Genomic DNA, 18,117 nt, shown 5'->3' on the forward strand with positions numbered 1-18,117 from the left:
GCCCGGCCAGGCCCCGCCGGCCCGCCCGCGCACCCTACGCCGTTGGCGCCGGCATGTCGGGCCCCGGGCAGCCGGAGCCGCCTCAGGCGGGCGGGCCGGCGGGCCCCGAGGGCGCGGACGCGGCGCTGGGCGAGGCGGGGCTGAGTTTCACGACCACCGACCTGAGCCTTGTGGAGATGACCGAGATCGAGTACACGCAGCTGCAGCACATCCTCTACTCGCACATGGAGACGGCGGCGGCCGACGGCGAGCTCGAGACGCGCCTCAACTCGGCCTTCCTGGCGGCGACGGCGCCGGGCGCCGCGGCGGCCGGGGGCGCGGCGGCGGGGGGCGCGCCGCCCGTGTACCCGATGCTGTGCCCGCCTGCGCTGGCCGATGGCGGCTTCGCGGGCGCCAACCAGTGCCTGGGTCACATCGACTTCCAGGAGCTGCGCATGATGCTGCTGGGCGAGGCGGGCGCGCCCCCCGCCGCCGAGAAGACGCCGTGCGCCGACGGCCCGGGCGCCGGCGCACCCCGGCCCAAGGCGCCGGACGGCGCCGGCAAGGAGAACGTGGAGGGCGCGCCCGAGGCGCGGGCCAAGTCGGCCGTGCGCGTCCGCCTGGAGGACCGCTTCAACAGCATCCCAGCCGAGTCCCCGCCAGCCCCGCGCGGCGCGGATCCCCCCGAGCCCGGCATGGCGCTCAACAAGTGGGTGCATCCCCCAGGGAGCGGGCCGGGTGTAACTAGGGTCCTCCGTAGAGAGGCACCAGCCGGGGTCCGGGTGTAAACCAGGGTCCTCTGCAGAGGCCACCAGCCTGGGTCCGGGTGTAGACCAGGGCCCTGTGCAGAGAAGCACCAGCCTCGGTCTGGATGTAGACCAGGGTTCTCTGCAGAGGCCAGCGGCCTCACTGCAGCTTGCATCTTAACAGGGAGCAGACCTCAGTGGGTCTGGAGGCTGCGCTGAAAGTTTGTGTGCTCTGTGAAGCACAGCAAGCAGGTGTTAAGTACACAGCCTGCAGCATCACCTTTGCAGTGTGCACTCAGCGTCTGCATGCGGAAGAGAGATGAGCTGAGATAAGTGCACACATGTTCCTGAGGAGCAAAGGTTTTGTCCCCAAATCACTCACCTAAATGTCAGGAGAGACCTCTGCTTCCCCCTCTGTTGACTCAGGTTGAGGCTGACCTCATCTTGCACAGATGCATCCCCTGGGAGGAAAGACGTCATGTTGTGAGGTTTTGAGTGTAAAATGCAGCTCCATCCTTCAGCCAGACTGCCAGCCCATAAGTGATCTCGCAGCAACAACTATCGGAGAGGAGTCGCCTGTCTGCTAGGGTGTCTCCTCAGCTTCCTGTCTGTCCCCACCCTGTAGTTTTCCCCATTTTGCCCATAGTCGTCAGATTTTGGAGGATGGCCAAAAAAACAGAGCTTGGTGTCAGAAGTGTGATGGGAAGGGAGGTGTAACTAAAAGATGACACACAGCCACACCTTCCAACGTGAGGAAGAAAGTTTGAACTTGTCCCCTACAACGCTAGCTGATAATTGTAGAGATTTCCATGGTGGGGGGCATTCATGGTAACAGATTCAAGTTCCCATCTAGAAAATCAAATGTTAGCCATCAGAGTGTGATACTTAGTGATTGTGGTGTTTCAGGAAACTCACCTGCCACATACTCTTCATGTGTTTCTGGGTTTCTTTTGTCTTGGCAGTTTGGTAACTCTAATTCGCCATCCATCCGAATTAGTGAATGTTCCTCTTCACCAGCAACAAAACAAATGTACAACATTAGTGAAAAATAAAACTGCTGCTGCAGCTACTGCTCTGCAATTTACATACCCTCTGTTTACTGCAAACAGTTGCTCTGCTAGTGGAAATTCTAATCTTTCACAAACACAGGTAGGGAAAATGATTTGCGAAGCTTTGCTCTTTTGTATAAAATGGATAAATTGTATTTTAGTTAGGCCCCAAGGATTTTTTTTTTTTTTCATTGAGCTCAATAACTTTTTAAACTCGAGAGTATTTATGTGGTTCAGGGGTATTTAAACATCCTTAGTGCACCTAAAGTTCTTCAAGTTCATGTGAATAGCTTTGATGTTACTTCTATTAAAGTGCATTTTATTTGTACGTAGAGAGGAGATTGTCACCTGTTGATAAAGTTCCTGTTGCTTTATTTTTTTCCAGAGCTCTAGTAACTCATGTTCTGTACTTGAAGCTACCAAGCATCAGGATATTGGATTGCCGAGAGCATTTTCTTTCTGCTATCAGCAAGAAATTGAATCCACCAAACAGACTTTGGGTAGTAGAAACAAAGCTTTGCCCGAGCAGGTTTGGATTAAAGTAGGAGGTAAGCGATAAAACAAGCTGGCAGGTGCTTCCTCCTCCTGCCTGATGTCTTTGCCCCCCCTTTTTTTTTTTGGCCATGGGTGGGAGAGGGGAGAGAGGTGGTTTATAAACAAATGAAACGACCTTGGAAGCCTGCTTGCATCTTAGGAATCCTTCCGTCCCTCTGCCCAGTCACCTCACTTTGAACATCCTTGCGAATTTTGAACATCACGTTTATACTTGGCCTGGAAACGTTGAGTTTAGGGGCTGCTTTTTCTTAACAGTAACCTCCTTAAACAGAAAAATGATAGACTTAGGTGCATTTTCGTTACCTTCAAGTTACTGACAGCACTTTCAGGTGTTTTTGTTTTTTTTCTCTTATTTCATACTTCATGAGTGAGGCAGGAGTCTGAAATCCGCTCAGAGCTTTAGAGGACGATCTGCAGATGGGCAGAGGATTGAGTTGGGAGCAAGAGGCCATAAGGTGATACAGAAAGTTTTAGAAATAAACTTCTGAAGGCAAACTTTGCTTACCCCTGACGTTAACCCTCAATCCGTTTTTCCTGGAAAACATTCTTTTTCGAGCTATCCAACAATAACACAGCTTACAATCAGCTCTTGGAGAGCTGATAAAGACAGGGTAGGGATGCAGCTCTCCTTTCTCCCACGCCAGTGATTAATTTTCCATTGTTCTTATGACATTGCTCGCGAAAGTATACGTTAACATTTGTAAGGTATAAAGGTTAATGTTAAAATAGTCCCTGTACTGACTACTCAGCTGACGAGTATTACCAATACTTGCGAATTCCTCTCTATGTCTTTTGAAAAGTTATCACCATTCTGAAATGTGTGTTAAGTGATTCTTTCACCGTAGAGGGTTTGGCTTTGTACGGTACCTCGGGAATGCACATCACCGCAGGTACTAATTAGACGCCTGCTGTACTTTGATAGAAATTTGACATATTTCTGTAGCACAGGTCAAAGCTATGATGTGATTACTCCTTTTGTGGGGGGAATCTCACTTGTAAGGTGAGGGCATGTTTAACCCTAAAGCACTTAGGTTTTGTCCTCTTCTGAGCATTGCAGTTAGAATATCAGTTGTCATATTAGGATCATTGCATATCAAGAAAATCTCTTGGAGAAAATATTTCAAGTTTTTTTTCCCCATTCTGAATATCAGAAAAATCAAACAACTTCTTGGTTTTTTTATTCATAGATGACAGTTAAAATGCCTGTTGATTTAAAAGGGGGACTTTTGACTGTATTGCTGTATAAGCTGTATTGATTACATAATACCTGGGGTGTTTATATCTTGGATCGAAAATACCAAAAAATATATTCAGCATTCACGAGGGTAAGTTTAGAAGAACAGAAGAATTAAAATACCACTTTTCCCTTCTTTTGCAAAGAAGAAGCGCTGTGTAAACAAGCAATAAACAAGAGGAGTCGGAGTAGGTTACGTCAGCTGGACACAAACCTGGAACGAAGAGCCCTTGGAGAGCTCCAGAATGTGGGTGAAGGCGCCACAGCAGTGCAGGGTGCTTGGCAGTCGGTGGAGTCGTCCCAGGCCAGCTTCGGGGAGCAGACCCAGAGCGGGCCCCAGCGGGGCCGGTCCCAGCGCAGGGAGAGGCACAACCGCATGGAAAGAGATAGAAGGTAATGCGTGGAGTCGGTGGCATACCGTTGTCTTAGACGCCAAGTTGATGACAGTCGGTGGTGGTGACAGGCACCTTTTTTGTAGAAAACAATGGTGTAGCCATTTCTGTGTTCAAGGGAGGGAAAGCTGGCTAGAGTCAGTGGTCACCTTGCTTTGCTAGGTGGATGGGGGTACCCGAGACTACCCCCAGGTCTGATGATTCATTAGGAGGACTCATGGCTTTGATTTATTTTGGACAAAGAACCCAGCAAAGTCAGCAGAGGTGCATGGGGAGAGGTCTAGGGGCCCCAGGCGCCAGCTCCCCAGAACACCTCTCAGTGGAGCCACTCAGGATGCCTGTCACCCCCCAGCACTGGTGACATGTTCCCGGACAGCAAAGCTCCTTAGAGACTCAGGGCCCTGGATCCTACTGGGGGCTGGTCGTGGGGTCGGGTGGCGGGGGGGCATTCCCTACCTGGCACGCGGCCAAGTCCCAGACACCCAGAAGGAAAGCTGGTGTTCAGCATAAGCCAGTGGCCAACGGTGGTGGGAACCCCCCCGAAATCTAAGTTCCCAGGTGCTGGCCGGGGCAGCCTTCCTGGGAGGGGGTCCGCCTGTGCGCTGGCTTACTCAGTTTTGCTTGGCTCTTTTAAGGATATTGAAGAAGGAGGAAGGTACAGCTTATGTAAGTTGTTTATCTGTGGATTTTATTTGTGCTGCTCTGTGGAGAAGCAAAAGGTGGTTAAGTTTTCTGTTATAGCTGGGTACGGGATGATTCCCTAACTTCGTCATCTGTTGAGTGCTTTGTACCAGTTTCTGTTTTAGGCTCAGGAAATAGAGCATTGAGCAAGACAGATATTCATCTCTGAACCTACAGTGTTGAGCAGTGGAAATTTATTTATTTAAAGGGATATATTAAAGCTAGGCAGCTAGATACCTTTCCTAAGGATGTGTCCGCACATACACGCCAAGCGATGGGCATCACTGAGCTCACCGTGAATTATAATGGGCATTGTTTATATTTATTTAATAAACATTTACTGAATACCTACCATCTGAAAAAAAACCTTATACGTACTACGTGTTGACGGTAAAAGTTTTCATTCTTACTCTGCCATTTCCTTGTTTAACAACTTCCTACACATTCTTTACCTCTCCACCTGAGTCTCTCGTCTATAAAATAGGGATATCACCTACTGCGTAGATGGGACACAAGAATTAACCAAGCTGAAATGTAGTGTCTGGCCCAGTGCCTGCCATTGCAGAGCATCTAGTGAATTCCTGCTGTTGTTGTTACCTTACAAAGTTGCTCTAGAGTTCTGAGTGTACAGGTGGGGAAATAGGAACAAGGGCCGTATTATCTGAATGTAATACGTAAAAGTTAAAAATGGTCTCAGACTCCAGGTGGGATGTAAATCATCCCTAAAAGGACTGGATTTGGGGATATTCACAGGCTGGTAGTCTGTGGTCCTTTATGAACCGGGGCCCCTTGGAGAATCAAAGCTGTGAATCCTAGCTTCTGTGACTTCCTTGGCACCTGGGGGGCAGGTGAGTGAAAGAATGTCCTGCCCAGAAGAAACACACACACAATTTTGCTTCCAGTTTCAGGGGGTTTGGGTCCATCCTTGGTCTAGAGACTTGGACCTGGTCCTTGCTCCTGGCCCAGGAGAAGTAAACGGGAAACTTTCCAGGGAGCGCGACTGGGCTTAGTGGGCAGCTGAGGGTGGGCTGCCCGCTGTAGAGGGGAGCCCCGAGGTGAGGGCCTGCCCTTCCTACGCTCTCAGTGGCCAGGCCGCGAGCTGATTCCTCAAGACACACAGACACCTGCTTTATTCCTTTGTTCTGCTTCAGCTTCTCTACGTGATTACTTTGGGTTTTGACTGTAGGCGCAGAATCCGCATTTGTTGTGATGAGTTGAATCTTTTAGTCCCGTTCTGCAACGCCGAGACCGATAAGGCAACGACGCTGCAGTGGACCACAGCGTTCCTGAAATACATTCAGGAAAGACATGGAGATTCTCTTAAAAAGGTTAGTATCTAGGCCAGGAGATTTTCGGAATCCTGTAAATGTATCAGTGTTGTTATTTATGCTTTTTCCTCTAAGATGTCCCAAACTGTCCTTGTTTCCTGGAACCAAATGTCCAATGCTGAGTCCAGCGTGAATGATGCCCTGCTCATCACTTATCAAGGTACTAACCACAGCCTGGATCTGTGGTCAGCTAGCAGTCAGGCCCCTGCTCTGTGCAGTGCATTGTTTGGGGGCTTAAAGGGGTTTCAGAGACCTGCCTGTAGGGTATGATTTTTTTTTTCCCCCTCAGAAGATGTTGTGAAAGGGATAAAGCACAAATAGGAAAAAAAAAGAGGCAATTAAATGTCAAATAAATAATCTGGATTTCAAACATGTTCAGAAGGCAGAGAAGAGAAACACTGCGGCCTGGGGGATCGGCGGGGGGGGCTCAGGGGCTCGAGCATCTCCGTTCCTTAGGACAGCCAGCTCGACCTTGACCCTGTCTGTCTGGGCCGAGGAGCCATTGATTCCCTGCAAGCCCTCCAGGTGGGAGCGGATGCTGGGTGTGAGTGAGGGTCCCACCTGCCCCCTCCTTGGGGGTTCAGATGAGAGAACATTCCCTGCGTTGGCTTCTGTGCTCTGCCTTGGGGGGACCTTGGGTCCAGGTACCGGCCTCATTTCTCTGGGGATCAGGGCGCATGGGATGAGGCCTTAGTGAAGAGCGGCCTGGTTTTGCCGCTGGTCCCTGCTGTCGTGTAGTCACTGCCGTTGACGGCAGCACGGGTCTGATTAGAGAACCGAGCTGAGGTTGGCACTATAAACGTGGAACCTTTTGAAAAAGAGCCTTCCATATCTAGATCCTGGGGGAGCGGCCGGCCGAGCGCCCCAGGCTGCCTGGAATGAGGCCCCTTGGGCTGAGTGCTAAGAGTTTGTCTTCTCCGTTTCCCTTTTCTGTGCCCACGTGCATTTCCATCTTGTGTGTTTCATAATTTCGGCAAGTTCCTTATTTTCATTGTATATATTATTGCCTTTTAAAGCAATACCTGCGTCAAGTTTGTGCTGATTGGATCATTTATGGTTATTTATAACGTGGTTACTCTTTAACATTATTTTTTAGCGATAGACTTGGTTTATTGTAATAAAATAAAGCTTTTATATTTAAAAAAATTATTTAATGGTTGGCTCTGTGTACCTAATAGTGGTAAATTATTATTTATATGATTCATTCAAATATGATGAAGGTGTTTACAACAATAAAAAAACTTAACTGTCACTATCTATACTCAAAGATTAAATAGGTTAAAAACTTATGGACATTAATTTTTATGTATATTAGGCTTCCTGAATATTTCTGAAATGTAGTTACATTGAATTTGTAGATTGTTTCTGGGTCGGATTACAAGACCCATCAAGAAACAGGCCGAAGTGATGTCAGTAGCAATTTGGGGGGAATTAGAATGTAGGCAGCTTAAACCCTTGTGTCCTTCCTGTTTCCTCAGTGACTTTCCCCCTCTTACTTGCATGAACATTTTGAAAGATGTGATACACGAAAGTCTTCAGTGATTTTCCTAAATTATTTCAGTACACATCTCATCCCACAGGTCTGTTCCGACTCTAACCAGGATTCTGTCCCAGACGCTGGGGGCACCTTGAATAAGACAGAGACCCTGTGGGCTGGAGGGAAGCGGCTAACAGGTTGAGGGTGAATGGACCACCTCCATCCCGGTGTGGGGTCTGGTTGACATGCTGCGCAGCAGGGAGACTGGACTCCAGGGGGAGAGGTTAGGGGTGGGCAGGAGTGGAGACACAGACCCTGGTCAGAGGCCGCAGCCGCTCTGCTGAGACTGGCCAGGGCCCGCGGTGCTGGATGTAGGGCTGCTGGGCAGAGGAATTGGGGTCCACGGTGGGGTGTCTGGCTGGAGCAGCTGGGCGGGTGGCGCTGTTTCCTGAGATGGGAAGACGTGTGGAGAAGCAGGCTGGGGTGGGGCGGAATCCACGTTCTGTGTCCGATGGGCTAGGTTTTCAGTGCCCAGGAGGCGTCAGGTGGAGAAGTTGAGAAGGTAAGCGAGTCTGCAAGCAGGTGGTTCCCTTTGTTTTATTTTTCTAATGAGTACAGAGTTCACTGAACACCCGCCCGCCCTCCCCTCCCCTAGTCTGAGCCGTCAACATTTACCATGTTTAACACACACGTGCACACGCACAGCACAATTTCAAAGACAATGACATATCATGACCCTTCACCTCTAAATATTTACGCCTGTGTCTCCCACGTAACGCCAGTGCCGTTTTCACACCTCACAAGGTCGATAGTCATTCTCTTAACCACCTACTACCCAGTCCGTATTCCCATGTCCCCCAGGTGTTCTAAAGGTGACTTTTATGGCTGCATTTTTTTCCAAACCAGCACCCAGCCATGCTTCTGTGTTGCATTCAGTGACATTTTTCTGTCTCTGAGCTATAGCAGTCCTCCCTACCCCACAGTTTCTATTACGGCACTGAGATTTTGAAGAGATCGGGCCAGACAGGTGCCTGTAGAACCCTGGATTTAGATGATTCGTTGTATTTATTTATGGTAATTAAAAATTTTTATATAATTTTAAACTTGCAGGAAAATTCCAAGATGAGTGCTAAGAGCTCCTCGTGTGCCCACCCAGGTTTACCCAGAACCCCCAGTTGTTCACATTTTGCCCCATTTGTTCTGTCTCTTGCAGTCTAAACCATTTGGTGGTAAACTGTGGGCACCATGTGCCCTGATACCCAAACACTTCAGTCTGTGATTTTAAAGAATACTACATTATCTTACATAACCAGAGTACAATGACCAAAATCAGGACACTTAACATTGGTGTAACACTCTTATCTAATTCGAATTTTGCCTCTTGTCCCAATAACATCCTCTACACCATTTTCCCCGGTCCAGCCCCAATCCAGGATCGCTGGTGACGCAGTTGTTGTGAGGTGACATTTTGGGGTCGTGACCTTGAGCCCTAGCCAGGCTCTGGGGCTGCGGGGCACTCTGTCACCCTGTGCTTCCCTCTCCTCTGTCCTGTCACCATCACAGTCGTTGGGCAGGACGGTGGTGCTGCCCCCCTGCTTTGTCTTCCCTCCTGCGCCTGAAGTTGGGCTGGCGGCCGACCCGCACCCACTTGTCCTTGCGCACCAGCCCCAGTTATCAGGTGCAGCCGTACTGTTACTTCTCCCTTTCCTGTGCAGTAGGAATTCTGTCCTTTTTATTTTAAATTTATTTTATTGAAGTATAGTTGATTTACAATGTGTTAATTTCTGGTGTAGAGCCAAGTGACTCAGTTCTGTATATATATATATATATATATATATATATATATATGTATATACACACACACATTCTTTTTCATATTCTTTTCCATTATGGTTTATCACAGGATACTGAATATAGTTCCCTGTGCTGTACAGGGAACTGTAACCCTATATAGGGTTAGGACCTTGTTTGTCCATCCTATATATAATAGTTTGCATCTGCTAACCCCAAGCTCCCACTCCATCAATCCCCCACCCCCAGCCGCTTGGCAACCACCAGTCTGTTCTCTGTCTGTGAGTCTGTTTCTGTTTTGTAGATAAGACTGTTCTTTTTAAGAACAGCATTTTATCTGTTTCTCACATTTATTTCTCACATTCTGATCAGTGAAGATGGCAGTTTTTAAAAACGTGTTGAGACTTCCATTGTGACCTCTTATGTGGTCAATTTTTTTAAATTCTGTGTTTATTCGGAAAGGACGTGCATTCTCGGTTCGGCGAATTCTGTATGTTTATTAGGTTGAGGTTACGAATTGTGGTTCAGGCCTTTCCTGTCCTCTCTTGTCTGTCAGACCTGTTGTTCTCAGAGCCCCCGTGGCATCTCCCACCATGACTGGCCTTGTCCCATCTCTGTGGGGCTCTCAGTGTGGCTGAGTGTCGGGGGCACACCCTCCCACCTGGGCCCCGAGGTTTGTCACCCCTCTTGGTTTCATTAACCCTTTTCCTTTAATTCTCTCGTCTCTCTGTACAGATGACACCCGTTTTCTTCCTCTTCCTAACTTCCTGGTATAATTTCTTGACATGTAATTGGAACAATCTTTCTTTTTCCTACTAAAAATAGTTTTTATTATTGGCCTTCTCCTATTTACAAATTTAATGTGAATATCCAACCTTGACCAGACGTCATCTCAAGGTGTCTGATGAGTTGTAAAAATCCCTTAAAACTCAGCTATTTCACTTAAGTTTCGTTGAAATAGACGCTAATTGAGAGAGCAGAGTAACAATTACTAGCTTACCTTTGACGCAGTCAAGGGCGGGAGGTGTCCACTTGTCTCCCTCTTTCACGGTCACCCCAAGTTCCCATGAACTGAGTCCCAGGGACCTCGTGAGAGTCTAGATTGAGCTACACCTTAACCCCACTGCTGGCAGAACTATTCAAAATAAAGACGGGTGCCCAGGGCTCCTCATTTTATGATGATTGTTTAGAAAATCTCTTGAAGTACTTTCTTACATCTGAGAGATGATTTATTTTCTTCCTTCTCACTTCTATTTAGGTATTCTCAAAGGTAAATTCTGCCTTCTCAAATATAGGCAAATATTTTATAGTTGGGCTTTGGGTGTCAGAATATAGAAACCAATATATCAAACCATGGTTCATCTTACATTGCATTAAGACCCGTTGAAAACCTTTTAAATTTTGGGAAGGAAATTAGAATGTATTTCTGTGCAGATATAGCTTCTGAGCATAGGCAGTTGTTGCAAATGGCAGATGGCCTTGGCTGGGATGCCACGTAGCGTGTGGACAGGTGGAGTGCTCCAGCTGTTCCAGATGACTCAAAAGTCAGAGCAGTGGCAGCAGAGAGAGCGCTTATGCTTCCCTTCCTGGACACAAATTAAATAGAAACCTATTATAGTCCAGCAACAAAGAGACAGCACAATTCAAAAATGGGCAAAGGACTTGAATAGACGTTTCTCCACAGAAGATAAGCAAATGGCCAATAAGCACGTGAAAAGATGCTCAACATCACTAATGATCAGGGAAATGCAAATCAAAAGCACTTTAATGGATGTGAGATACCAGTTCACACCCATTAGCTGTGGCTATTACAAAACAAAATAACAAGTGTTGGTGAGGATGTGGAGAAATTGCAACCCTTGGGATTGCTGGTGGGAATGTAAAATGGTGCAGCTGGTGGTTCCTCAAAAAGTTAAACATAGGGGCTTCCCTGGTGGCGCAGTGGTTGAGAGTCCGCCTGCCGATGCAGGGGACACGGGTTCGTGCCCCGGTCCGGGAACATCCCACATGCCGCGGAGCGGCTGGGCCCGTGAGCCATGGCCGCTGAGCCTGCGCGTCCGGAGCCTGTGCTCCGCAACGGGAGAGGCCACAGCAGTGAGAGGCCCATGTACTGCGCAAAAAAAAAAAAAAAAAAAAAAAAGTTAAACAGTTACCCAAAAGAATAGAAAGCAGGGACTTAAACAGATATTTGTATACCAGTGTTCATAGCCACATTATTCACAGTCACCAAAAGGTGGAAACAGTCCAATCAACAGACGAATGGATAAGCAGAATGTCTGTACAGCCAATGGATTACTATTCAGCCATGAAAAGGAATGAAGTTCTGACACATGCCTCACAATATGGATGGACCTCCAAAACAGGATGCTGACTGGGAAAAGGCAGACACAAAAAGACAAATACTGTATGATTCCACTTACATGAAGTCCCTAGAGTCATCAGATTCATAAAGTCAAAAAGTAGAATGATGGGTGCCAGAGACTGGGGGAGGCGGATGGATGGAGGGTACATGTTTAACAGGGACAGAGTTTCAGTTTGGGGAGATGAGAAAGTGCTGCAAATAGATCACGGTGATGTTTACACAGCATTGTGAGTGTACTTAAGCCACTGAATTGTACACTTACAAATGGTAAAAAATGGCAAATTTTATGTTACATATATTTTACCACAATAAAAACATATAAACTTAGACTTAATTGTGTAAGAATGCTATGCTTTAAGAAAAAAAAAAAAAAACTTACAGAAATGTATACACGCACAAAAATGGAGAGACTAGAACAATGAACGCCCGTGTCCATAACTCAGCCTCAGGCATAGCTTTGTTTCACCTATACATCCCCAGCCTCCCACCGCCACTGAATTATTTTAAAGCATTACCAATTGTCATACCATTTTCATTCACAAATGTATCTCTAAAAAGAAGAGGGCTGTTTAAAAGCACAACCACGTCATCGTCACCTTCCTTAATCTCCCTCCCTGTCCAGATTTCTCTGATTGGCTCACAACTGTCTTTTTACTGTCGACTTACTTAAATCAGTATCCAAACACTGCATTTGGTTCATAGCTCTTATACACCTTTTAATCTGTTATGGCTCCCCTTTCCTCTTTTCCTTGCTGTTTGTTTATTGATGAAGCTGAATGTTACTGAACCAAATTTGGGTCCACTTGCCTGCACACGGTAAAGCCAATTTGCTGACACCAGTTGCGGTGAAAACAAGTGCAGCGTTTACTGCAGGTGCCAAACAAGGAGTCTGGGCAGCTAATGCTCAAAAGACCTGAACTTCTTGTTTGGCACCCGCAATAAATGCTGCACTTTCTTTCACTGCAACCCAGTGTCAGTAGATTGGCCTTACTGTGCGCGGGTGAGTGGACCCAAATTCAGTTCAGTAACAATTTTTGGTGACCCAGATGGGATTTCCAGCCCATCTGGGATGCCAAAAATTGTTACTGAACTGAACTTGGGTCCGCTTGCCCACGCACAGTATTACATGTCATGATTAGTTACACTCTGTGACAACTTCAGCAGAGAAGTTTTTTCCATATAATGTTTTTTTGTGTAATTTAGTATACTACATAATCTTAATTAGTTTAATATTTCTCTCTGAGATGCCTCAGGAGCCCTTTGGAAAACTCAAAGTCAGCTAGAGAAGGAAACTTACAACCTGTTGTCAAAAGCAGCTCAATATTCCAGGAAAACTTTGCTCTCTTAACAGAGAGAGAAAACCACTTCCAGCCTGCACCAGCTTACTTTTAATAGCGAAGTACATTTACTTAATTAAATGCAATCTAATATGAGCCAATCTTGACCCCATGCAAAACCCTTTCCTTAAGGTTCCTTTTCTACAAAGCTTTCATCACTTTCTGTATCCATATTAGTTTGTCCCTTATTTTTTCCCTATCCAGAAACAACCAGCCCTGGGACAAAATTATTCTCCCTTTTTTCCCTTAACAAAGATATTTCCATTCTTTATACCTTCTCTCACTGACAATGTATATCCTACTTTCTTTACATACTGAAATGCTTCCCTTATTACTTTTAGTAGTTTAATTACACAGGTATTACAATTTTTAACCCTTAAAAACTTTAATCTCTACTGAAAACCAAGAAGCAAGTAATTGGACTTTTCTTTATATCAGCATGTTTTGATTGGCAAACTTATGAACACACCTCTAAAAACATACGTTTTCCTATATCACAGTTTTTCTCTTTAATGTAGTACAAGACGTGTGTCTAATAAACCCAAACATCTTTAGTTGTTTTTCTCTCTCATAAGAAGACAGGAGGTGAACTTAGACTTGTCTAGTGATCAGTGTTAACGCTCAAAAGATCTGAACTCCTTGTTTGGTGCCTGCAATAAACGTTGCACTTTCCTTCATCACAACCTGGTGTCAGTAGGTTGTCTTTACTGTGTGTGGGCGAGTGGACCCGATTTGGTTTAGTGGCAGCGCTGGTGATTGAGATGGATCCTGTTCAACAGCTGCCTGAGCACCTTTGTCTCAGGAGCAGCCTCGAGGCCTGGCCACCAACCAGCCATCCTTGGCCCACAGCGCTTTTGATTTTTGTGATAAAAGAAACAAGGCACTTGCATTGGCAGGTTGAGATGTCTTTGGTAAGTAATGGAACTCACGTGTGCTGACACCAGAGTATTCTTCCCTATCACATTGACTTCTATAGCAGAATATTGGTTGGGATTTTCCCTTTTGGACTAAGGTTTGGTCATTTGGCTTTTTTTTTTTTTTTAACAAATTTATTTATTTATTTTTGGCTGCATTGGGTCTTCGTTGCTGCACGTGGCTTTCTCTAGTTGCGGCGAGCGGGGGCTGCTCTTCGTTGTGGTGCGCGAGCTTCTCGTTTCAGTGGCTTCTCTTGTTGAGGAGCTCGGGCTCTAGGCACGTGGGCTTCAGTAGTTGTGGCATGCGGGCTCAGTAGTTGTGGCTCACGGGCTCTAGAGCGCAGGCTCAGTAGTTGTGGCACATGGGCTTAGCGGCTCCGCGGCCTGTGGGATCTTCCCAGACCAGGGCTCGAACCCGTGTCCCTTGCATTGGCAGGCGGATTCTTAACCACCAGGGAAGCCTGGTGATTTGGCTTTGTCTCTGATGGGGCATCGGTTGGGAATTTCCCTTTTGGGGACTAGGGAACTTCGACCCTGAGGGACTGTTTTCCATTGCATCGGTTTGTTTGTTTGCTTGATATTTGACAACAGCGGCCATGAATAATTAAGAAATGAGTGATCAGAGCTCTGTTCCATCTTGTAGTCTAGGGTGTACTTTACCAAACTGGTAAATGTTCAGCTATGCTCCTATAAAAAGAAAAATGTTTTTTCTAACACCACATGGCCACAACTTTCTTCAGACTCTGGAGAAAATTGGTTAAGATGAAACTCTTTTGAAATTCCAAACCTGGTTCTTTTCTGCCTATGCAGTTTGAGAAAGCTGGCTTAAATATTTTCTCAGAATTCTGACCCTCAGAGAACAAAAATATTTCTAGGAGAAAGCTTGAAGCCATAACTCTTACCATGTCTTTGAAATGCAAACACAACCCACATTGCCTGAGACTTCAGCCTGGGTTAATTAGTAGAACTTCAAATCAAAAGGAGAAAAGGTGAAAGAGCCTTTTTAAACTCAAGTAGGTAAATTTAACTTGTTCCAACTGTTATAAAGTTTTACATTTGCTGGGTGAGTTGCCATGACATGTGAGGTCATGATTTCCTATCTTTTCATTTGCATTTTGTTTGTTATTAAAACAGGAACCCTCATTTGGGAACTTGAGGGAATTGTTGGACTTCACTTTTTGTTTTTGTCCTGCAGGAATTAGATTTTGTTCTTCGTGTGTGTGTGTGTGTGTGTGTGTGTGTGTGTGTGTGTGTGTGTGTATGTGTGTGTGTGTGTGTGCGCGCGCGCGCGCATTTGTCTTGTGTGTAAGTGTGCTGGTATGGGAAACTCAAGCTTATTTCCTGAATGCAGCCCCTTGGGGTGCATTCTCCAGAACTGGACCACTTTCAGTCACAAACAAATAAAATGTAAAAAAAAGATTTTCCTTTGTAACATGGCCTGGCCATAATACTCCATAGATTCAGGAAAAAAGTGCCCTGTTAATGGATCCTTAAATCGTGCTACTATTATGCAGTTAGGGCTGTTTTACAATAGAGAGGGAAAATGGGATCAAATTTATAAACTAATAAGTTTTGTATTGAAATATAAGCTATGAGATCTCTGGATGGATGGATGTCTTTATATAATATTGTCATAAGTAATAAAATAGAGATAAATGGGATAAAAGCTTTCAGGTGAACTCTTTAGGAATAGTCGTGTATTAGTTTTTCCAGATTTTTGGTAACTTGAAACTTTAGTTTTGCTAAATTAAGTTATATGACGGAAATTCGTTAAAGGTCTAAGTCATTTTTCATTAAGGTAAAATACTGGAACATTGATTGCTCGAGAAGTCTAAGTTTATCTTCTCTTGTCTTCTTATGAGAGAGAAAGAAACTAAAGATGTTTGGGCTTATTAGATACATGTCTTGTACCACATTAAAGAGAAAAATTGTACTATAGGAGAATGTGTGCTTCTAGAGGTTATAGAATGTGCTCATAAGTTTGCCAATCAAAACATGCTGATATAAAGAAAAGTCCAATTACTTGCTTCTTGGTTTTTAATAGAGATTAAAGTTTTTAAGGATTAAAAATTGTAATACATATGTAATTAAGTTACTAAAAGTAATAAGGGAAGAATTTCAGTGTGTAAAGAAAGTGGGCTAGGTGCTTCCCCAGTGGTCCAGTGGTTAAGACTCTGCGCTTCCACTGCAGGGGACAAGGGTTTGATCCCTGGTCAGGGAACTAAGATCCCGCATGTCGTGTGGTGTAGCCAAAAAAGAATGGAAATATCTTTGTTAAAGGGAAAAAGGGAGAATAATTTTGTCCCAGAGCTGGTTGTTTCTGGCTAGGGAAAAAATAAGGGACAAACTAATATGGATACAGAAAGTGATGGGAGGTTTGTGGAAAAGGAACCTTAAGGAAAGAGTTTTGCATGGGGTCAAGACTGGCTCATATTAGATTGAATTTAATTAACTAAATGAACTTCACTATTAAAAGTAAGCTGGTGCAGACTGGAAGTGGTTTTCTCTCTCTGTTAAGAGAGCAAAGTTTTCCTGGAATATTGAGCTGCTTTTGACAACAGGTTGTAAGTTTCCTTCTCTAGCTGACTTTGAGTTTTCCAAAGGGCTCCTGAGGCATCTCAGAGAGAAATATTAAACTAATGAAGATTATTTAGTATATTAAATGACACAAAAAACATTATATGGAAAAAACTTCTCTGCTGAAGGTGTCACAGAGTATAACTAATCATGACATGTAATGCTGCACGTGGGCGAGCGGACCCAAGCTGGGTTCAGTAACGTGAATACTGCGTCCTGCAGGACATCCCACCTTCTGCATCTTGCAGACCCGTGTCTTTTGTTTCCTGGAGGCCGATGAGCTTCGGGTGGTTTGCTTGCACCTGCCTTCTCTTTTCGTGAGCTTGAGACTGACTCAGCCATTAAAATTGAGGCCTTTCACAAAGTGTCTAGAGGCATAGAGTCATGAACTTGACCCGCGGCCAGCAGGGTGCTGGGGGGTTAGCTCTTGGTCTGGCCCCGTTGCCACGCCTAACACTGAGCAGTCAGTGGGGTGGGGGCAGGGGACAGCAAATGCCCGTGGCCGGAGGGGTATGTCACGGTACAGAGTGTCTGTGTGGGGTGGTGGAAAGTTCTGGAAATGGGTGGTGGTGATGGTTGCACGAGAGTGTGAACATACTTAATGCCACTGAATTGCACACTTACAAATGGTTAAGATGGTAAAGTTTATGTCTGTGTCACCACAATGAAAATAACAAAAAAATATGGCTGCTTTTTAAAAAAATATCAGAAGGGTTTACAATATGGTCAGGCATTTTGAGAATCTATTGGAAAACTAAATAAAAATACACGTAAAGGTAACTATTTGAGACAAATGTTTGAATCCCCATTTTTATCATCTGTATCCCCTTACAGGATGTGACATACGTTTGTGAGTGACACCTTAACTATATATTTTGAGGTAGTTTAGCTCTCAATTTCAACCATTTGTGTTTTTGAAGATAGCAGTTTTCATGTCTGTGTATATTGTACATTAATGGTCATTTCTCAACTTTAGGAATTTGAGAGTGTATTTTGCGGTAAAACTGGCAGAAGGCTAAAGTTGACCAGACCAGAGTCCTTGGTGACGTGTCCCACACAGGAGAGTACAGAGTAGCCCAGCTATGGAGATCCAAGTGACTGGATGTGAACACTGATGTCTGGGAAGCAAACGGCTGTTCCTTCGTGACCCATAAACATTTCCTAGGACCCTGGAACTCAGCTCTGATAGTCTAACTCTAAAGGGACATGATTCAGCTGATGGGACTCCAATGGGGACTTTGAAAGCACATTTTGTAAAAATATTTATCTAAAACAAAATGTTTACCGATTAACGTCCTCTTAGACCATTTGGGGATGAAGACATCTTGACAATTAGTAAGTAATTTTTCAATTATCTGTCTGATTCCATCATGTTTTCTTAACATGATAACTTGAAAAATTAACATCCTTTGTAATTTCTTTAGTCTTAGAAGGTACATTGGTTTTTACTTGTTTTATTTACATTTTAAATATGCCCCCTTAGCAACTAGAACAAGTTAAATTGTTCTTAACTGTAAGTAGACATTTTATTTCATTTGTCTGTCGCGTCCCCTTGTAAAGATTTCTAGCTGCATAGAACTGTATCGCAAAATGCAGTCCTATTTTAAACCTTTTTGCTAGAAATTTTCCAGAGATCTCCTGTAAAGGTACTTTTGTCCATAAATGAAATACTTGCTAGATATTAGATTGCTTCAA

The 18,117-nt window shown here is 45.0% G+C and overlaps 1 protein-coding gene across 2 annotated transcripts; it reads left to right on the top strand.

The window, feature by feature from the left end:
• Nucleotides 1–53: 53 nt before the first annotated feature.
• TCFL5 (transcription factor like 5) lies at nt 54–17,588 on the top strand. 2 transcript variants are annotated; one of them, XM_029221482.1, is made up of 6 exons: nt 54–688; nt 1,688–1,874; nt 2,160–2,322; nt 3,713–3,956; nt 5,823–5,964; nt 17,399–17,588. In XM_029221482.1, the coding sequence occupies exons 1-6, from the start codon at nt 54–56 to the stop codon at nt 17,495–17,497; spliced, it is 1,470 nt and encodes a 489-aa protein (XP_029077315.1). In that variant the 3' UTR covers nt 17,498–17,588. The 2 variants fall into 2 exon arrangements, with proteins under 2 accessions (XP_029077315.1, XP_029077317.1); XM_029221484.1 differs by having other exon boundaries at nt 177–688; nt 3,710–3,956.
• The last annotated feature ends 529 nt before the right edge of the window (nt 17,589–18,117 follow it).

This window comes from Monodon monoceros, unplaced genomic scaffold (assembly GCF_005190385.1).
Source record: "Monodon monoceros isolate NGI ecotype Baffin Bay Population unplaced genomic scaffold, NGI_Narwhal_1 Super_Scaffold_13, whole genome shotgun sequence".
Lineage (NCBI taxonomy): Eukaryota > Metazoa > Chordata > Mammalia > Artiodactyla > Monodontidae > Monodon > Monodon monoceros.

Bases quoted from the DNA above. Each gene is read 5' to 3' on its own strand.
- TCFL5 (XM_029221482.1), top strand. From the start codon at position 54: ATGTCGGGCCCCGGGCAGCCGGAGCCGCCTCAGGCGGGCGGGCCGGCG. The intron at 689-1,687 runs GTGGGTGCATCC...TTGTCTTGGCAG, and splicing joins CCCGGCATGGCGCTCAACAA to TTTGGTAACTCTAATTCGCC. The intron at 2,323-3,712 runs GTAAGCGATAAA...TTTGCAAAGAAG, and splicing joins GGTTTGGATTAAAGTAGGAG to AAGCGCTGTGTAAACAAGCA.